The sequence below is a fragment of the Manis pentadactyla genome, chromosome 14 (assembly GCF_030020395.1).
Source record: "Manis pentadactyla isolate mManPen7 chromosome 14, mManPen7.hap1, whole genome shotgun sequence".
Taxonomy (NCBI): domain Eukaryota; kingdom Metazoa; phylum Chordata; class Mammalia; order Pholidota; family Manidae; genus Manis; species Manis pentadactyla.
Genome location: NC_080032.1, coordinates 37,261,835 through 37,284,580, shown reverse-complemented (window position 1 = coordinate 37,284,580; position 22,746 = coordinate 37,261,835). Strand labels below are relative to the sequence as shown.

At 34.8% G+C, this 22,746-nt stretch overlaps 1 protein-coding gene across 3 annotated transcripts in view; it reads left to right on the top strand.

Moving 5' to 3' along the window:
* The window catches only part of STT3B (STT3 oligosaccharyltransferase complex catalytic subunit B), a 113,704-nt gene that overhangs the window by 51,562 nt on the left and 39,396 nt on the right, over positions 1-22,746 (top strand). Inside the window, exons 2-5 of one of the 3 annotated variants that reach the window (XM_036886114.2) lie at positions 4,968-5,076; positions 8,251-8,538; positions 17,308-17,373; positions 18,987-19,086. In XM_036886114.2, the coding sequence (XP_036742009.2) occupies positions 4,968-5,076; positions 8,251-8,538; positions 17,308-17,373; positions 18,987-19,086 (563 nt within the window). Of the gene's footprint in view, positions 1-4,967; positions 5,077-6,251; positions 6,270-8,250; positions 8,539-17,307; positions 17,374-18,986; positions 19,087-22,746 lie in introns of those variants that run through there. The other 2 variants (XM_057492201.1, XM_036886115.2) reach the window with 2 other exon arrangements.

Below are 22,746 nucleotides of genomic sequence, written 5' to 3'. Positions count from 1 at the left end.
AAGATTGTGTCATCTGCCTAGTTATTCTCAACTTGGATGCCTTTTATTTTTCTTTTCCCATCCCTTCACTTGCAGCTTTTGTTGTGCTCTTAAAGCTGAACTGAGTCTCTTTTTAGGCAGCATATATTTGGATCTTAGTTTTAATATAGTTTTTTTTTAAATTAATCTATTTACATTTAAAGTAATTATTGATAGGTAAAGACTATTGTCATCTTGTTCATAGTTTTCTGGCTATTTTGTAGTTCCTTTGTTCCATTCTTCATGCTGTCTTCCTTAGTAATTTAATGATTTCCTAGTGGTATTCTTTGATTCTTTTTATCATTGTGTATCTACTATAGGTTTTGCTTTGTGGCTACCTGTAGGTTTACGTAAAAGAGCTTATAGCCATAACAGCCATATTAACTTAAAGCTGATAACTTCAATCACATGCAAAATATATCTTTTACATCCACACCATTTTATGTTACAGATGTCACAATTTACATCTTATAGTGTATGTTTTAACAAATTATTGTAGCTATAGATATTTTTAGTACTTTTGTCTTTCAGCCTTTATACTAGTTAAGTGATTTACACACCATTACAGTCCTAGAATATTCTGAATTTGATGATGTTCTTATCTTAACAATAAGTTTTATACTTGTGTGTTTTTATATTATTAACTACTGTCCTTTCATTTCAGCTTGAAGAACTTCCTTTAGTGTTTCTTGTAAGGCAGATTTAGAAGTGATGAATTTAAGATTTTTTTGGTCTGGGAAAGTCTTTTATGAAGGACAGCTTGCTTTGCTAGGTAAAGTATTCTTGGTTGGCAGCTTTTTTCCATATCATACCAGGCTGGTATACAAGGTTTTTGCTGAGAACTTCTCTGATAATCTTATATGGGTTCTCATGTATGAAATGTTTCTTTTCTCTTGCTGCCTACAGATTTGTTTCTTAGATTTTTGACAGCTATAATGTCTCTAGGTGAAATCTTACTATGGGTTAAATACGTATGGGGACCTGTGTATTTCACATGCCTGAATGTCTGTCCATATCTCTTCCTGGATTTGGAAAGTTTTGAGCCATGATTTCTATAAATAAGCTTTCTACCTCCTCTTTTTTTTTTTTTTTTTTAATAATTATTTTTTTATTGAAGGGTAGTTGACGCACAGTATTACATTACATTAGTTTCAAGTGTACAACACAGTGGTAGAACATTTATATACATAATTCGAGGTTCCAGCTATCACCCTACCAAGCTGTTACATTATCTTGACTATATTCCTTATGCTATACATTACATCCCGGTTACTTATTTATTTTACCATTGGAAGTCTGTCCTTTTTTTTTTTTTTTGAGGGCATCTCTCATATTTATTGATCAAATGATTGTTAACGACAATAAAATTCTGTATAGGGGAGTCAATGCTCAATGCACAATCATTAATCCACCCCAAGCCTAATTTTCGTCAGTCTCCAATCTTCTGAGGCATAACAAACAAGTTCTTACATGGAGAACAAATTCTTACATAATGAATAAGTTACATAGTGAACAGTACAAGGGCAGTCATCACAGAAACTTTCAGTTTTGCTCATGCATTATGAACTCTAAACAGTCAGTTCAAATATGAATACTCATTTGGTTTTTATACTTGATTTATGTGTGGATACTACATTTCTCTCTTTATTATTATTATTTTTAATAAAATGCTGAAGTGGTAGGTAGATACAAGATAAAGGTAGAAAACATAGTTTAGTGTTGTAAGAGAGTAAATGTAGATGATCAGGTGTGTGCCTGTAGACTATGTGTTAATCCAAGCTAGACCAGGGCAATAAAACATCCACGTATGCAGAAGATTTCTCTCAGAACAGGGGGGGGTGAGGTTCTAAGCCTCACCTCTGTTGATCCCCAATTTCTCACCTGATGGCCCCCCTGCGACTGTGCCTGTCTTATCTACCTCCTCTTTTAAGACTCTCATAATGCAAGTCTTGTTTCCCTTGATAATGTCCCATAATTAATGTAGGCTATTTTTCACTTTTTTAAATTTTTTCCCCCATTACCTTGCTAATTTCAAGTAACCTGTCTTCTAGTTCACAGATTTTAGTCTTTCTTTGTTTAAGTCTGCTTTTGATGTTCTCTCCTGCATTTTTCATTTCATTCATTGAGTCACTGTATTTATCAGTTCCAGTGTTTCCCTTTGGTTCTTTTTTTATGATTTCTGTCTTTCTACTGAACTTTTCATTTTGATCAGATTTCATTGTCTGTCTGGGTTGTCTTTTAACTTGCTCAAGTTGCTTAAAACAATAATTTTGAAATTTTTGTCAAGCAATTCATAGATCTATTTCTTTGTGGCCAGTTACTGAAAAATTATTAAGTTCCTTTGGTGGTACCATGTTTCCTTGATTTTTTTTTTCAAGTTTCTTGTAGCCTTGCATTGATGTCTGCCCATCTGATGGACTGGTGTTGGTGGGGAAAGACCATTTGTGGGTATGAAGAGCATGCTGGCTGGATAGGCTGCAGCAGTTTTTGCACCAGAGAAGAACCAGAGGTGTAGTCCCTGCTGCTCTGACAGCTGAAGTTAGTATCAGTGAAGATTGCAAGGGTCCTCAATGGCCAAGGCTATAAGTGTCCTCAGGGCTGGTGAGACCTCCTTATCTCTTCTCCCACAGAGGATTGTCATGGCCAAGGGAATCTCTCTTGGCACCAGGTCCAGTTCACAGGCTCCCTCCTAGTGATGGTACTGATGGGTGCCCATGGAGTAGCCATGGAGCCAGGGACTGGAGTATGGGCACTCATGGATTAGCCATGGGGCTAGGGAGGGATCAGAGTGCAGGCACACAAGAAGCAGCGATGGAGCCAGGGTCTGAAGTGCAAGCACTCACAGAGCAGTAATGGCATTGGGATCCAGATCACTTACGGGATTAGAGAGGTATGGCAGCCCTGGTCCTTGGACAGTGAAAGAGCAGCTCCTTCTTTTTGATGGTGGAGTAGCACCTCTCTCCCCAGGGTTTGGGCTTTTGTTCCAGGCAGCAATGGCTTTTGGTTACCTAAGTGATAAACACTACAGTTATCCTGGTGAGAAGCAGGCCACTTGGGGTCTGTGCCAGTGAACACTGCAGGGTCCTTCTTTGTGAAGGCTGCAAGGAATCTGTGGCTGTCTTGGGGGCTCTTAAGGTCCTCAATGGAAAAGCCTGTCTAGGTTCTCCACAGAGCAGACTGTGGGGACTGCTGCGGCACCCATCACGTGGCTGATACTGATGGCCTCTGCTCTTCTTTGTTCCTGTCTCCAGATGTCTCAGCTAAGCCTTTTTCCCTAATGATCTTTTCTGTGTGGTTATTCTCCAGTTTTTGTGCCACTGTGCTGCTCTGTGGTCTTAACTGTACTCTTGAGCCCTCCACGGGCTATTTTCCTTAATGGATAGCTGTTAACTGTTGTTTGTTGGGGGAGATGAAGGCTGTTATCTCCTATTACAACATCTTGCTGATAACAGTCCTCAGATTATTTTCTATTTTATTCTAATTTGCTTTTCATTTTTGTCCTTTTTATTATTTAGTCTTTGTTTATCTTGACAATCATTTTTGGCACTCAAAAACTTAGTTATTTTATCATAAGTCATTATTTCATAATTATAGTAGCAGTGGCCTCCAAGTGCTTTAGAGACATGTTGTTTACTCATTCATCCTGGCTACCTTATGACATAGATACTATTGTTACTCCTCTTTTATAGATGAGGAAATTAGAACACAGAGAACAATAATCATTTGCTCAGCCAACATGCATGACATAGGTAGTAAGTGTGGAACTGAGATACTCAAATGCAGCCAGTATTCTAACACCTGCATACTCTTAGCCTCTGTTTTATTACTACCCCATAGGCTACAGTAGCTTGTCTTAGCCCTCTGAAAAGATTCTTATTTCTGTTTCCAATGGTATTTGTTCTTCCTTTTGTTGATACTGATGCTTACTTTTCATATTGCCTACTTTTCTCAAATGTTTGATTTTTGGATATGTGCTTATTTTTGTGTTAGTTCAAGTCTGTCTAAAAATACTACAGTGGTGTTGTGTCTAGTGATTGTGGGAGTGAGAATCATGACTTGCTGCTGAGAAGGGTATGTCAAACTGATGTTGGATGTGAGGATTTCCTGTTCATATCTTTTTGCCCAGCATTGTTCTGAGTTTTGGCTTACTTGTCTACATCCACTTCCTTGCTTGGCACTGGTAGAGGATGGAGATCCACCTGTCTGACTGTTCCTAATGTCATTGCCCGAGGATTCTCTCCTGTCTCTCATAGCTGCTTTATACTACTAAACTTTGAATATCCCTGAAATTGCCTCCTTGCCCCCCATCCCCACCCTTCTGCCCATGGTTTGCAGTTTACTTCTGCTTGTAGTTTGGGCTGTGGTTTCTTCATTTTCCTCAATGATCTTTAGTCCTTCTTTGATTAAATTTCTCATTCCTTAAGGTCGTAGCCTTGTTTTACAGGGCTATTATAGTTCATTCTCTTCTGGTTTTAGTGTTATTATAATTTATTCTGTATTCCTTCAGAATTTGGGGTTGTATAATTGGAGACAATTATGTTGAGTGTGTTCCTTTTGTTTTGATGTTGTCTTCTGCAAGTGGTTCTTAATCTTTTGAGAATCATTAACTTCTTTGACCATTTGGTGAATTGCGTACTATCATCTTTTCTATCTTTCTTTCTTTTTTTAAATGCATAGCCATCTACCACCTGTAACCTAAGCAGTGGTTTCATAGGCATGGTTTTTTTGTGGGGAAGGTGCTTTGTTTGGGTCATAGTAGAGGTATAAGTCTGTTCTTTGGGAAATTATCTGTTATTCTAGTTTGAGGGAATTGCTATAAAAGATTTTTATGTAGCCATAGAGCTAAATGTAAAAACATTTATATTTAAAATATAATATTGGAAAGATAGAGCTACTTCTTTCTAGTAAGCAAAGTTTTATAACATTTCTTTTTTTCCTGTTTTCTCCAGGTTTAACTATAGATCAACACATCATCTTGCGTCTCATGGGTTCTATGAATTTTTAAATTGGTTTGATGAAAGAGCATGGTATCCACTAGGAAGAATAGTAGGTGGTACTGTAAGTATATTTGCAGTTACTTACATTAATCATAAAATTTTATAGTTATTTCAGTAAATCATAATTGCAAAGGTGACGGGGATTCTTGAAAGCTTTACATAACTAACTAAATTTTCCATGGCTGATTATCTCGTATTTACCTTACTAAATCTCTTTTCTTGACATTACCCTCTCCCCAGTCCTATTTTCAGGGTATCTCATACTAGCCACTATTTTTGACAAGTAGTAAATGCTGGAAGGGGGAATCTCTTATCACAGTGTTTTTAAGTTCAGGTTATTTGTTTGTTTTTGTTTTTGTTCTATAGCAACTTAATTGAAAAAGTACTTGGAAAGAAATAGAAATTTAGAGGAATCAGAAAATTCTAATTTCCCAAGTCCCAAATCTGTCCTCAGTTACTCCAGGTACTTGAGTATTGACCATAGTTCCTGGGGGATTATTATATCCAAAAAATGGCATAGGGGAAAACATTTTTAGAATTTGGAATGTAAGAGTTGAAGAGAAAGTCAAACACAAGACACCTGCTGGGGAAACATAAGTTTAGTCTTGTTTTTTCCCTCATCAGTTTTGTCAGAGGTTTATCAATTTTATTAGATTTCTTAACCCAAAGAAACTTTGACTTTGTTGATTATCTCTATTATATATTTGTCTTCGATTTCAATTTACTTACTTCTTCCCACTTTTTTGAGTTTATTGGTGTTTTGTTTTGTTTTTAGTTCGTGATATACTTTGGTCAATAATTTTCAACTTTCATCATTTTAAAGCTGTAAATTTCCCATTAATCACTATTAGCCACATTGCATAAGCTTTGATATGTGGTAGTTTCATTAGTGTTCAAGTCACATTGTATTTGAATTTCCATTATAATTTCCAAATTTGTGGGTTATTTAGAATTTTAAACATAAGGTAATTTTCTTGTCACCTCTTTTTGCTTTATACTTTAAATATATTGTGGTTATGAAATAAATTCTGTACTTTCAATACTTTGGAATTTATTTGAGACTTGATATGTGGCCTAGGATATAGCCAAATTTTATAGATGTTTCCTCTGTGTTTGGAAAGAATATGTTCTTTGTGGTAGTAAGATGTTGTGTTTCTAATCTAGGCATCTTCTTGTCCTTGCTGTAAATAGAGATAAAGACACAAGAAGAATAGTCATGGTAATCTCCAGGATGAATTAGAAAGGTATTGAATGGTAAGAGATGTGGTAGATGGCTGTACTCCCTGTGGTGCTAATCCTGTCAAATACCTTATTGTATTAATATTTGATGACTATAGTTTGTTTCCTAGTACATCTATAACTTTTCATCTTGAATTCATCCTCAATGGAGGCTTAGTTTTTGAGACTCCTGGTGTCCAAATGTTTGGAATCATCCGTATAATAATATTTCTCAGCAAATGGCCCTTGCTGGAACCCTGAGGGTGTTCACTGATTTTAGGACAGTTTTTAGAGGTCATTTCTCAGCTTGAGGTTTCTTATACCTGAAGTTGTTATAAATGTGGAACCCATATTCACACATGTGTTAAGTAAGTTTCTTATTTCTCATTTAGTTTCTGTTCAAAGATTTAGGTGTAAGGCAAAAGTTCCTACTGCTTCTCTTGCTAGATGGGTAGAACTTGTCTAGTTTAGTCTCATAACGGGCCCAGGCTTTCTGCTGAGAATTAGGCCTTTTCTCTTAGCCCTTTATTGTGCAATAACCCTTCAACCTCCAGTCCCCAACGTGCATGTCAGACCTTCAGGCCTGGAATGTTGTTTTCGTTTGTTTCTGTCTCTCTCTCTCTCTCAATCTCTCTCTCTCGGACTTCCTTAGCATCATTACCTACTTTGAATTTATTCTTGGCAGCTACAGGGCTCCCTTTCTTTTGAGCTTTATATGCCTTTTTTGTTTGTTCAGTTAGGGTTTTTTGGTCCTTTCATCCAGTACTTCTATGTGTTTTGGCTATATTTTGTGTATTAGCTCAGTCTGCCAAATTATCATGGATGTATTGACTTACCTGTAGAGATATTCCAAATTCATTTTCTTTTTTAATATGGCTAACAAAATAACACACTGGGACTTACATTGTATGTGAAATGGAACAAAATTTTAATATTTAAGAATGGCAATAATTGCCACACTCTCCCCTGTTCCCCATCTCATTCTCCTCTTGTGCATTCAAAAGGTGAACATCCATTTTGTGCCAGTTATTGTTTTGGATGTCGGGGAAATTTTTCCTGCTATTCTGGAGCTTTTATTCTTCTGAGAATGCTGTTGTTAATAGACAATAAAATAACCAAAAGAGTACATGTAGTAGTGATAACTGCTAAGGAGAAAACACAAGGGATGGGGTTAAAGACCTTGGGAAGTTTGCATTTTAAATATAGCTAAGAAAGGAAATATTTGTAATTTCAGTGATAGAGAAAGAAAAGAATCCTTTAGGACTTAGATAAGGATAGAAGTGTAAATACATGTTTTAATCACTGATGAATAGCTCAAAAATAATGTCCTATTTACTTTTCTTTGAATCCTCTTAATGTCTCATGTTCCTCTTTTAGAGTGAGGGTGATGAGTACAACAGTTGACTGGCCTCTTCTAGTTTATTATTTCCCTTCCTTCCTTAAATACATTAAGTGGCATTAAAAATGTTCAACCTTCCAGGAGTCCCACAATATTACCTTTGAATTCACCAACCAACCTAGTCCCTCTTTTCCTAGCTAGAGTTGTTTATTTTCCATATCTTCACTTTGGAAGGAAAGAAGAATGATTTGTAAGTAACACATAAGTAACACTGCATGTAACTTGTCTTCTTTCCTTTTCTCATTTCCTTATACACACACAAATGTGGGCAAAACTGGAGAATGTTAAAAACCCAGACTTAAGGGTAAGTTAGATTAGGATTCTGTTTTACAGTGAAAAAATAGGTCAGTAAGAAAGTTACCTACAGTTTTTCATTGTTAAACATTTTCTGTTGTAATCATTTATCATATCTGATCTTTTATTTAAATACATCCAGGTGTGAGTTTTTTCTTTGTATCTAATCCAAAAGAACATGTAATTTTGTAGTGTGTGAAGACAAACTGTTGAGATCTTATTCTCAAACTTACTATAAACAATATGTAATGATAAAGAAAAGAACTTATGTTAGTGTTTTCAGTTATCTTATACACAATTGATTTTTCCATTTTATCTTCCTAGGTTTACCCAGGGTTGATGATAACAGCTGGCCTTATCCATTGGATTTTAAATACATTGAACATAACAGTTCACATAAGAGATGTATGTGTGTTCCTTGCACCAACTTTTAGCGGCCTTACATCTATATCTACTTTCCTGCTTACAAGAGAACTTTGGAACCAAGGAGCAGGACTCTTAGCTGCTTGTTTTATTGCTATTGTACCAGGTTACATTTCTCGGTCAGTAGCTGGATCCTTTGATAATGAAGGCATTGCTATTTTTGCACTTCAGTTTACATACTACTTGTGGGTAAGTGACACTTAATATTTTGCTGCCATTAATACCCATAAACTTCCTGTTGAAATGCTGTAGGTTATACACATTTGTTTTTTACCTATTATAGTTGCATACAGAGATCCTCTATTACTATTCATAATATGTTTAAGAATGAATAACATTTAAAAATACATCAGGTACAGTTCTCTTTCACTCTCCATATATATAAATGTAAATAATTTTTTATAACAATCCTAATATGTCTATTTCACAGATGATGATAATAACCTTACTTTATAAGTCATAGCTCCAAAAAAAGAGGTCATGACTTTGTTTTTTTGAAGGGGGAGGGGGCCAGAAGTACTTAGAAAAGTTGAAATGTGGTTCCATGGCTTGGTATTTTGAATTGTTTGTAAAACTAAAAGTATTTTGCTGTTGCCAAGTTATTTCTTCCTCTATTTTTTATTTCCTTTAATCTTTTATTCCTTTAATCTTGTTTTATTGCGTTATCTAGTTCTTCCAGTATGATGTTGAAAAAGAGTGGTGAAAGGAAGCGTCCTTGCCATGTTCCTGATCTTGGTGAGAAAGCTTTGAGTTTCTCACTATCAAATATGACATTAGCTGGAGATTTTTTGTAGATACTTATCAAGTTAGGGAAGTTCTACTCTGTTGCTAGTTTTTTGAGATATTTTATCATGATTGGATGTTGGCTTTTGTCAGATGCGTTTTCTTCATCAATTGATAAAAGTTAATGATCCTTTTCCTTTGACCTTTGATGTGATGAATTACATTAATTCATTTTAAGTCAATTTTCAAATGCTGAACCAGCTTTTCATACCTGGGATGAGACCATAAATTTAGTCATGGTATATAATTCTTATAATACATTGTTGGTTTTAATTTGCTAATATTTTGTTGAGGATTTTGCACCTGTGTTCATAAGAGATAATGGTCTATAATTGTCTTTTCTTGTAATGTCCTTTGGCTTTGGTATTAGGATAATCCTATCCTGGCCTCATAAGTTAGGAAATATTCCCTCTTTCTATTTCCTGGAAGAGACTATAAAGAAGTGGTTTAATTTCTTATGTAAATGTTTGGTAAAATTCACCAGTGAGCCCATCTTGGCCTGATACTTTCTGTTTTGGAAGGTTATTTATTCATCCAAGTTCTTTGCTATGAACTTACTCAGATTAGATTGTCTATTTCTTCTTGTTTGAGTTTTGGCAGTTTTTATTAAAGGAATTAACTGGTCCGTTTTATTTCGGTTATGAGATCTCTAGGCACAGAGTTGTTTATAGTATTCCTTTATTGTCCTTTTAATAAATGTTGATAGGATCTTGAGTGGTGCTCATTTCTAATAGTAGTAACTGTTTCTCATTTTCTTAGCCTGACTCGAGACTTACCAATTTAGATGATCTTTAAAAGAACCAGTTTTCAGTTTCATTGATTTTTCTCTATTGATTTCCTGTTTTCAATTTCATTGATTTCTGCTCTAATTCTTATTTCTTCTACTTACTTTGAATTTAAATTGCTTTTTCTTTTCTTGTCTCCTAAGGCGGAAACTTAGATTACTGATTTAGATTTATCTTTCTTTTCTAATATGTGCATTTAGTGCTTTGAATTTCTCTATAAGCACTTCTTTCTCTGCATCCCACACATTTCAGTCTTAAGTTGAAATTTTTATTTCATTTTTATTTTAAATTTCTCTTGAGATTTCTTCTTTGACCCATGTGTTATTTAGATGTATGTTGTTTACCCCCACCTTGTATTTTGAGACTTTCTAGTTATCTTTCTATTAATGATTTTTAGTTTAATTCTATTGTGGACTGAGGATATTATGTTATGTGATAATCTCTGTTCTTTTAAATTTGTTAAGATGTATTTTAATGCCCAAAACGTGGCTTATCTTGGTGAATATTTCATGTAGGCTTGAAAACAATTTGTATTCTGCTGTTTTTAGATGAAGTCGTCGAGAGAGGTGTTGCTGAGTTCAGCTACTGAGGAACTTTGAGGTCTCCAATTATGATAGTGGATTCATCCATTTCTCATTGTAGTTCTGTCAGTTTTTTCCTCATGTGGTTTGACCCTTGCTAGGTGCATACACTTTAAGGGCTATTTGGTAGTATTGGAGAATTAATCCTTTCATTATATGTAATACCTTTCTTTACCCTGGTAACTTTCCTTGCTTTGAAGTCTGCTTTGTCTGATATTAATACAGCCACTCCTGCTTTCTTTGGACTAGTGTTAGCATGATGTATTTTTTTGCCATCTATTTTTAATTTATATGTATCTTTATATTTAAAGTAGGTTTCTTAGAGACAACACATGGTTGGGTCTTGTTTTTTGATCTACCCTGACAATTTTTTAATAGGTGCGTTTAGACTATTGACATTCAAAGTGATTATTGATATATTTGGGTAAATATTTACCATGTATGTTACTGTTACCTTGTTCTTTATTTCTGTTTTTGTCCACTTGTTTTGTTTCTATTTTTGTCCACCCTTTTTTGCCTTTTGTGGTTTTAATTGAGCATTTTATGATTCCATTTTTTTTCTTCTTTTTTTAGCATGTTGCACTTTTATTTTTTAACTGGTTGCCATAGAGTTTGCAGTGCACATTTACAACTAATTTCAAAGAACACTATGCCATTTCACAGGCAGTGTACCTTGTAATAACAAAATAATCATAATTCCTCCCTGTTGCCCCTTGTATCATTTGTTATTAATTTTACTTACACAAAAGCATATACAAGCATATATGTAAGATGTGCTTAATATATAATACATACATAACACATTGTTGGTGGTATTAGTTTCAACAAACTTGTTAGATCAGTTAAGAATAAGAAAAATAAAAGTTTTTGTTCTACCTTTACTTACCTCTCTGTCTTTGATGCTGTTTCTTTCTTTTACATAGATCAAAGTTTCTGATCTTTATTATTTTCTTTACTGCTAAAGAACTTCTTGTAACATTTATTGTAAGGCAAATCTGCTATCAGCAAATTCCCTCAACTTTTGAAAGATATTTTCACAACATACAGAATTTTGGGTTTGTGTTTATTCTTAGCACTTTAAATATTTCATTCTCTCTTATGTGATTTCTGGGTAGAAATCATGTCATTCTTATCTCTGTTCCTCATGTAGGTGTCTTTTCCTTTGGCTCCTTTCAAGATCTTTTTACCTTTGATTTTCTATAGTTTAAAATATATAAACTAGGTGTAGTTGGTTTTGAGGGCATTTATCATTAGGTGCTTGAGCTTCCTGGATCTGTGGTTTAATGTCTAACATTAATTTGGGTAAATTTTCTGTCAATATTGTTTTAGATATTCTGCTCCTTTTCTTCTTCTGGTATCTCCATTACACATATATTTCACCTTTGATTATTGTTCCACAGTCCTTTGATAATCAGTTCTGTTTTTTCTAATCTTTCTTCTCTTTGCTTTTCAGTTTTGGAGGTTTCTATTGCTATATCCTCTAGTTCAAATTGTTTCCTCAGCCATTCCAGTCTAATAAGCCCATCAAAAGGCATTCTTTATATGTGGTACAGTATTTGTGATCTCCAGCATTTCTTTTTGGTTCTTTCTTAGGATTTCCAGCATTCTGCTTACATTACTCATCTGTTCTTGCATGCTGTCTACCTATCCATTAGAGCCCTTAGCATATAATCATAGTTTAAATTTCTGGTCTCATAATCCCAACATTCCTGCCATATCTGGTCTGATGCTTGCTCTGTCTCTCCAAATTGTGTTTTTTGCCTTCTGGTATAATAGTTCCTTATAGCTGGACATGATATATTTGGTAAAAGGTAAATAAGCTTTTAGTAATGTGGAAGTAAGGTGTGGGGAGAGAGGAGACATTGTATAGTTTTATGATTAGGTCTTTTAGTGAGTTGGACTGTGAAGTTTACAAATTTTCTTTTTCATTTTTTCCCTCCCCCCTTAGGTGGTAGGAAAGGATGGCTGGAGTGAGCTAGAGTTGGGTGTTTCACTTCTCCAATGTGGAAGGCTAGAGCTCCCAGGTCAGTTAGGCCCTGGTAATACCTCAGCAGGTTAAGCTCTGGTTGGTCATTTCTCTTGAGGATAGGCCTTGTTAAGAACTGAGTGCTCTGGCATATTTCAGAATGCTTCCTTTTACCCTTCCCTGTGCTGTAAGTAACAAGGGGATTTTTTTCCCCCTTTTATTTGTGATAAGAACCTGGTCAAGATCCTGGACATAAGTCCCTCAAATTTTGTGGGCTCCCTCCTGTATAACTAAGTCCACCCTGGGGTTTTTAAAGCTCTACAATGAACTGTCCACACTGAGCATCCAACCATTACTCAAATACAGTTCAGATTTTCCACCCAATTTTCCCTGTTTCTGCTTCAGTAAGCTGTGACTCTCTGTGTTCCCATGTGTTTCTCTCCAGTCTTAAACCCAACAGTTTGTCCTGTGTCCTCTGCTCACTTACAGATCCGAGAAAAGTTGATTTTTCAAGTCTGTTCAGATTTTTACTTTTTAGGATGGAATGGTACCTTACATGTGGAAACAGCAAACAGAAATCTTGTTGCCAACTTATCTAAACTTAATGTTCTTCTTACATGGAAAAGGATACCACTTAGTACTGGCTTCAACTTAAAGCTTTCATTCATTTGTTTGTTTATTATTTCACCTTTAGCTTATGCTTATGTTTTTTATGCTCAATGGTGGAAGTTGGAAGTTGCCAAGAACTTATGTAAATACGCTTTTACACATTTAATTCAGTGTATTTGTAGGTAATTCGGTGAATGGAAGCATTATTTTTCTCTTTAATAATTTTATCTTCTGAAACTACTTAGTTTGTGTATATTTTTGCTTTGGCAAGGAATTCCAGAGGAGAATATTGTGGCCAATCAGTAGAGACACTTGATCTTAAGTTTGAGAAGAAAGGCACCCATGGAGATGAAGATGATGAGAAGCAGGATAATGCTGCTAATGCTGCTTTTTCACTAAAAAATATTTAAAAACTAACTTAGTTTACTGTGTGCCTCTTGAGAAAAAGGCCTTTTAACTAATATGATTTTTTTATATATAAAAGCAATATGTATAAATGTGGGTAATGTCAAGTGGAAAAGTAAGCTGAGGTATAATACATACAGCATGATACCATTTATTTAAATTTTAAACAGTATAAACTGTTAGGAAAGAACATAAAACCTAAACATGATTTATTCCCACCAGGATGTTTAAACATTTTGACAGTAAGGTATTAACAAAGGGCCACGTGGTGGAAGATGCTCAGGCTGGGGGTGGGAGTGGGGGAATTGGTAAGGGCCTGGCTATACCTGTTTGACTTGAGTTTTTTAAACCTACCAATAAAATTAAGACAAATGTAAGGGAAAGATGTAACTGACTTAGGCGATGTCCAGGAAAGACTGAACCCTGTAGTACTCAGCCAATGAGGAACCGTGGGGGGTGGGGCTCGCACACTAGGAGATAAATTACTGGCGCCAATCTCCCCAGGTGTGCCTGCTCACCAGACACCCGATCTTGCAAGACTCATTAAATAAAGCCTTGCTCCGCTGTTCTCTTTGTCTCCGTGTCCACTTACTGACAGTGGGTTTCTCACAAAACCATACTATGTATTGTTTGTTTACACTTCTTTATAATGAAAGTATAAAAATACGTTTCCATCATATACATCAGGTTCATGATCGTGGTTATTCTGAATAGGGAGGGGTGAGTGATAAGTGATAATGAGGAAGGAGTTATGAAAGGAGGTTCTATGTCAGCAAAAAAATTTTTTTAATAAAATCTGAAACAAATAATGGTATTCACGTTTGGAAGTCTGAGTGGCTATTATTCTCCATTCTTATATATGATTGAAACATTTTATAATAAATTTAAGAAATAATGTATTTTATTTGTTGGAAGCTTAGAAACATAGAAAAATAGTATAAAGAAACTGTCATCCAAGTATTACTACCATTTGTGTTGTCATTTTTCTAATTCCTTTTAATACTTTAAAGAAACACAAAAGTGGTATTATATAGTTTTGCATTCTTAATTTCCTTTTAACATCATGAATCTGAATCATTGCAGGAGTTCCTTGACCGGCATCTTAGTTAACTTTTCAAATTTTTAAAAATTTGTCTTTTAAAAATTAAGATAAAATTCATATAAAATTAGATATTTTAACTATTTTAAAGTGTACACTACAGTTCAGTGGTTTTTAGTATCTTCTATTTATTTATAGAACATATTATCATCCCGTAAAGAAATCTTATACCACCAAGTACCCTCCCCCCACCATTAATATCATTTCCATCTCTTACTTGTTCTGGACATTTCATATATATAAAATCATGCAAAATATGTGACTTTAATTTGTGGTTCATTCACTTAGCATAATCATTTATGTTGTTGATACATATTAGTACTTACAGCTGAATAAAAAATGTATGGATATACCACATTTTTTAAATCCATCAATTGATGAACATTCAAGTTGTTTCTCATGTTGATTATTATGAATAATGCTACTAATAACATTTTTGTACAAGTTTTTGTGAGGATGTTTTTATTTCTCTCTGGTATATACTTAATAGTGGAATTGTTGATTAACGTGGTAACTCTGTAATTAGCTTTTTGAGGAACTGGCAGACAGACAATTTCCCACAGTTGTACCATTTTACATTGCCACCAGCAATGTAGGAGGGTTTTAATTTCTCCAGATCGTTGCCAATACTTGTATTCTCTGCATTAAAAAAAATATATGTATATAACCTCTTCTTCATATGAAGTGGTATCTCATATGATGTTTTTTTGTTTTTATTATTACTGTAAGATACACCATAAAGTTTAACCTTCTTAGTCATTTATAAATTTAGAATTAATAATGTTATACAATCATCACAAGTTCATTTCCATAGCTTGTCATCTTGTAAAACTTGGAACTGTTGGGGGAGCATTGTGTATTTTGCTTGGTCCTTGTCCCCACTGAATTAACTACAGAGACACAGTAGTGAAGCAGAGTAAAAGTTTTATTTAAAGTTGCTTAAAAAGAGAAAAAGTACACGACATCTTGGCAAGGAGAGGCACCAAGAAAGGTTGGAGAGAGAAAGTTTAAGATTAAACGTTTACGCACTTGGAAAGTGCAGGTGATCTCAGAGAGAGGAGCACCCCAAAAGGGTGGGGATTTCTCCTTTTAAGGATTCTTCAGGAATGTGACCAAGGCCTGGGAGTGCAAACCTCTTAAGTGGTCTTTGAATACTTAGAATTAACTTAACACGAGGAACTTGGTGCTGTGATTTCTCTGGAGTCTCCGTCCAGTAGCATATCAAACAAGGCTGCCTGCCCAGCCTCCAAGGTGGGCTGAGTTACTGTGTTTGCTAAAGAGTAAGTTAAGAATCTTAGTTCTTAACTTCCTGGGTATTAAAATACAATCTTTAAGATGGAATCCCTCCTGCCTTTTACTATGTTGTTTACGGCTGGGCCTGCATGCTAAATTAGTTGCCTAGGTCACAAACTACTTGATTAGGGCCTGAAGGAGAAAAAAAAAACATAGGTAAAGTTAAAAAATAATCTGGGTCTGCATGATTAACACAATAAAGACATGGGCTATGCTGAGGTACCCTCATTTATCTGGAGAATATTCAAACATTACAGGCTAAGTTACTCCTGGCTTTTGAGGTTTAATTGATTAACTCAGGGTCTTTTTAGTGGACTTTCCTGGCCTTTTGTCTTTCCACCTCACTCATACCTATTTTCTTGCCTAACAGTTTTGTTTTTACCATTCTCCAAAAAGTTTGGGCATCACCTGTAGTTTGTTTTAATGTACTAGTAGAGGCCTATTTTGAAAGTAATGAGTTCCTTGAAATCAGCTCTATAAAGTATTGTTAAATTTAACTTCCTGTCAGGAGGTAAAGATAACTCTCTTAATCCAGAATTGCTTGTAATGGGATTTGTGTCTTATTTCTTTGGGACAGTCATTGATTCATCTTGAAAGATGACCCTTTGCTCTTCATATGAGTACTTATTTTCATTTTTGAAATTTAAAATTCAGTTTTTGGAAGGTGTTAATACATTTTGCTGTTTCAGATGAACTCTGGGGATTGTTTTTTTGGTTAGTTTTTTAAAGATGGTAGATAATTATTAATTTTTTGAACCTTTTATTGCAGGTTGTCTTTCCAGTTTAGAATAATTTAGAATTTTACTGACATCAGTAGATAATTGTCAACTTTTTGAACTTTCTTTTATTGCAGCTTGTCCTTCCAGTTTAATTTAGGATTTTACTGACATCATTAGGCCTTCTAGAAATTATTTTAGGGGTATAAATTTCTCGAGTATAATTGATTATGATATCTGAAAATTACTGGATGATAAGTTTTCAAAAATTGATGCTTAGATTTATTTGTGAGATATAGATGACCATGTATTCAAATGAAGAAAAATTTCAGATTAAAGTGTTACATCTAATTAAGCCAACCATATGAAAATGTAGATTTACTGAACAAATTTATTTTGTTAAATCTGAATTTGTAGATATATTAATCACTTAACAGAAAATGAAAAAATATAATTTGTTCATTTTAAGATTATTCCTTTTACTGAAAACTACATAGCAAAAAAGAAAAAAACCAAAACTATTCCTAAAATGTCTGACTGCTGCCCACTGTTGTGAATGCATATACTCTTTGGATCTGAATATCTAGATAACCTCAGTACTTAAAAAAAATAATAACCATAGTTTTTTGTAGTACAAGTTACTAAGCATTTAACTTTTTTTTATTTGGCCAGAAGCATTTGTAAACATTTTTATTCTATCAGTTGCTTTTTATTTTTTTAGGTAAAATCTGTAAAAACCGGGTCAGTTTTTTGGACAATGTGCTGCTGCTTATCGTATTTCTACATGGTAAGATTTCATATTTGAAACCTCATGAAGTCTAACAAATCTTTGGCACTTAGACCAATTCTTCATCATTCTCTTCTATCCAGAGCTAGATCTCCACTTCCTTTCTCCCAAAATCTTTAGGATCTTAATTAATGTTTTACGTATTCTCTTTCATTACTACCATCCTCTTTCCTACCCACATCTCTGGGGCCTTTATAGACTTTTGCCTTAGTGGGGAGGGCTAATACTCAACCCCTCAAATAGAGTATTTGCAGTAAGTGAAACAAAATTTTTCTTTTCAGATGTACAACTTGACCTCAATAACAGTCACATACTCTAATGCATAAACTTAACTATATTGTTTCAACAGATACTTAAGATGTGGATTCAGTATTATGCCTTCATTTTCCTGCCTTCTTTTCCACACCACAGCCTACATAGTAGTTTTGTGCTGGCAATTAAAGATATAATCTCTGTTCACTTTTTTTTTTAAATAAATTGAATGGAATTTGCATCCAAATTATCCATACCCCTTTTAAACTGGCTAGAGCCTGGGGTACATTCTGTGCAGTTGTACTCAGTAATAGCAAATTCATTCTCTTTTAAATTTAGACTTAAATTTTAGAAATAACTAGAAGCCCTTCAGTTAGCACTCTTGCTCAAAATCAGATTAACATTGTTTTCAGTGAAAAATAGCATGTAACTGAGCAGCAAAAAGATGTTCTCATATGCATTGTAAACTGAGTGGTTTACTCCTTAAAAGTGGTTCTGAACTATTTTAGACCAAAGGGCAGAATTGTTAGAATATGTATGTTAACATATGATTTCCTAAGGTGACTGGTATAGATGGTTCTTTCAAGGTTTTAATTACTAGAGCATATCCAAGAACTGGGATGTTGACAATACCCTATTGCCTATTACTGAATGTACTTTAAAAATTACTGCATTCTGTTGGTTGAGAATAAATGTCATCTTTAGATCTTTATTAATTTAGACCAGAACATGCTCAATTCTGATTAAGTAGATGATGCTAACTTTGTGATACAGGCTAAACATTAAAATGGGATCTTGATTTCTAATTCATTAGTAGGAAATAATTTATACCCAAGGTAGCACTTTTTATTTTGACGATCTCAAAGCATATCCAGATCATCTGAGTAGTCCTTTTAGTTAGTTGTTAACTGGTGCTGATGTTCATTGCTCCTATTCTCAGTGAAGTTTCTTGCAATGTATTTATCATCAAAAATGGGGGAAGTAAATGGCATTATTTTCTTTTAAAAATTTATATTGCTATCCTAAAAGTCTTTATCTCCATGACAGTCTTTTCACTGCCAATTGAAATTAAAATGTTTTTATCATTCCTTTAATTGTTTAATTTGACCACATTCCTTTAATTGTTTAATTTGACCACAATGAATATAAAAATGCATTTATCTGATTGTTTTTTGTCAGTAAAAATAAGGAGAAATAAGTTATTTGTAAGTCACATAAATTCATTTTTAAGCATCTCAAAATTGCTAAAAATCCTACTATTTATATTTGTCCATGGTATGTTTTGATTTTCATGACAAATAAAGCTTACCTATTATAAAAAGCAAACATAAATCATTAACTGGGTATTTCTTTACCCATAGGTCTCTGCTTGGGGTGGCTATGTGTTTATTATCAACCTTATTCCACTGCATGTATTTGTGTTGTTACTGATGCAGAGATACAGCAAAAGAGTCTACATAGGTAAGTGATTGGACTTGAAATTTGTTAACGTCAAAGAGGTGATTCATGTACATTCTTTTTATTGAATAGACATTTCTATTTGGCCAGTGTTATCCATGAAAAGATGAAAATAATTTTATACTTACTTTGCTTTTTATATTAATATGGGGGTTGGGGAGTAAGGCATTTTTAAGTAAGTGCATTGTTACCAACATTTCCTTGATAAGTTTTTGTAGAAATTAGTCTGTATTTAATATTTGTCAGCTTTTTTTTTAATTTGGGGGAATGAGCATTTCTGTCATGGAAATCATTTACATATACATATTCAAATTCAGCTTACTCACTGTAAGAGATGGAGCACCCTCAAAATAAACAGCTCAATAAATTTTTGAAAGCCCTTTCTGCATAATATACAACATCCTGACTTAGTCCATTTGGGCTGCTATAACAAAGTATCACAGGTAGCTTATAAACAATAGAAATTTATTTCTGTTTTGGAAGCTGAAAAGTCCAAGATCAAGGCACCAGAATGGTCTCCTTCTTGTGAGGGCTCCTTTCCTGGTTCATAGGTGGCAACTTCTTGCTTTGTCCTAACATGGTGGAAGGGGTGAGCTAGCTCTCTGGGGCCTCTTTTACTAGAGCACTTCATCTAACCACCACTGAAAGGCCACCTCCTAAGACTGTCTCCTTAGGCATCAGGTTTTAAACATACAAATTTTGAGGGACAGAAAAATTCAAACCTTAGCATAGACTGAGTATTTTCTCTAAAAAATCCTTATTTTCTCTACAGGTTTTAAAACATATCTTTTTTTTTTGATATCATTAATATAAAATCACATGAGCAACATTGTGGTTACTAGATTCCCCCCATTCTCAAGTACCCACCACATACCCCATTACAGTCACTGTCCATCACCATAGTAAGATTCGAGAGAGTCACTACTGCTTCCCCGTGCCCCACCCTTACATTATGTGTGCTAACCATAATGCCCCTTATTCCCCTTCTCCCTCCCTTCCCACCCACCCTTCCCAGCCCTTTCCCTTTGGCAACTGTAAGTCCATTCTTGGGTTCTGTGAATCTGCTGCTGTTTGTTCCTTCAGTTTTTGCTTTGTTCTTATGCTCCACAGATGAGTGAAATCATTTGGTACTTGTCTTTCTCCGCCTGGCTTATTTCACTGAGCATAATACCCTCTAGCTCCATCCATGTTGTTGCAAATGGTAGGATTTGTTTTCTTCTTATAGCTGAATAATACTCCATTGTGTATATGTACCACATCTTCTTTATCCATTCATTGACTGATGGACACTTAGGTTCCTTCCACTTCTTGGCTATTGTAAATAGTGCTGCTATAAACATAGGGGTGCACATGTCTTTTTGAAACTGGGCTCCTGCATTCTTAGGGTAAATTCCTGGGTCAAATGGTATTTCTATTTTTAGTTTTTTGAGGAACCTCCATACTGCTTTCCACAATGGTTGAACTAGTTAACATTCCCACCAGCAGTGTAGGAGGGTTCCCCTTTCTCTGCATCCTCACCAGCATTTGTTGTTCCTAGACTTTTGTATGTTGGCCATCCTAACTGGTGTGAGGTAATGTCTCATTGTAGTTTTAATTTGCATTTCCCTGATAAGTAGCGATGTGGAGCATCTTTTCATGTGCCTGTTGGCCATCTGAATTTCTTTTTTGGAGAAGAGTCTATTCATATCCTACACCCATTTCTTAATCAGGTTATTTGCTTTTTAGGTGTTGGGGTGTATGAGTTCTTTATATATTTCGATGTTAACCACTTGTTGGATATGTCATTTACAAATATATTCTTCCATAGTGTAGGATGCCTTTTTGGTCTCCTGATGGTGTCCTGTGCTGTGCAGCTTTTTAGTATGATGTAGTCCCATTTGTTCATTTGTGCTTTTCTTTCCCTTGCCTGAGGAGATGTGTTCAGGAAAATGTTGCTCTTGTTTATATTCAAGAGATTTTTGCCTATGTTTTCTTCTCAGAGTTTTATGGTTTCATGATTTATATTCAGGTTTTTGATCCATTTTGAGTTTACATTTGTGTATAGGGTTAAACAATAATCCAGTTTCATTCTCTTGCATGTAGCTGTCCAGTTTTGCCAACACCAGCTGTTGAAGAGGCTGTCATTTCCCCATTGTATATCCGTGACTCCTTTATCGTATATTAACTGACCATATATGGTTGGGTTTATATCAGGGTTCTCTAGTCTGTTCCATTGGTCTTTGGGTCTGTTCTTATGCCACTACCAAATTGTCTTGATTACTGTGGCTTTGTAGTAGAGCTTTAACTCAGGGAGCGTAATCTCCCCTGCTTTATTCTTCCTTCTCAGGATTGCTTTGGCTATTCGGAGTGTTTTGTGGTTCCATATGAATTTTAGAACTATTTGTTCTAGTTTGTTGAAGAATGCTGTTGCTATTTTGATAGGGATTGCATTGAATATGCAGGTTGCTTTAGGGAGGATGGCCTTTTTAACAATATTAATTCTTCCTATCCATGAACACGGATGAGTTTCCATTTATTGGTATCTTCTTTAATTTCTCTCATGAGTGTATTGTAGTTTTCAGCATATAGGTCTTTCATTTCCTTGGTTAGGTTTATTCCTAGGTATTTTATTCTTTTTGATGCCATTGTGAATGGAATTGTTTTCCTGATTTCTCTTTCTGCTAGTTCATTGTTAGTGTATAGGAATGCCACAGATTTCTGTGTATTAATTTTGTATCCTGCAACTTTGCTGAATTCAGATATTAGATCTAGTAGTTTTGGAGTGGATTCTTTAGGGTTTTTTACATACAACATCATGTCATCTGCACTCAGGGACAATTTAACTTCTTTCTTGCCAATCTGGATGCCTTTTATTTCTTTGTGTTGTTTGATTGCCATGCTAAGACCTCCAGAACTATGTGGAATAAAAGTGGGGAGAGTGGACATCCTTCCTTGTCTTATTTCCGATCTTAAAGGAAAAGCTTTCAGCTTCTCGCTGTTAATTGTGATGTTGGCTGTGGGTTTGTCATATATGGCCTTTATTATGTTGGGGTACTTGCCCTCTATACCCATTTTGTTGAGAGTTTTTATCACGAATGGATGTTGATTTTTGTCGAATGCTTTTTCAGCATCTATGGAGAGGATCGTGTGATTTTTGTCCTTCTTTTTGTTGATGTGGTGGATAATGTTGATGGATTTTCAAATGTACCATCCTTGCATCCCTGGAATAAATCCTACTTCATCATAATGGATGATCTTTTTGATGGATTTTTGAATTCAGTTTGCTAACATGTTGAGTATTTTTGCATCTATGTTCATCAGGGATATTGGTCTGTAATTTTCTTTTTTTGTGGTGTCTTTGCCTGGTTCTGGTATTAGAGTGATGCTGGCCTCATAGAATGAGTTTGGGAGTATTCTCTCCTCTTCTCCTTTTTGGAAAACTTTAAGGAGGATGGGTATTAGGTCTTCACAAAATGTTTGATAAAATTCAGCAGTGAAACCATCTGTTTCAGGGCTTTTGTTTTTAGGTAGCTTTTTGAATACTAATTCAATTTCCTTGCTGGTAATTGGTCTATTCATATTCTCTGTTTCTTCCTGGGTTAGCCTTGGAAGGTTGTATTTTTCTAAAAAGTTGTCTGTTTCTTCCAGGTTATCCAGTTCATTAATATATAATTTTTCATAGTA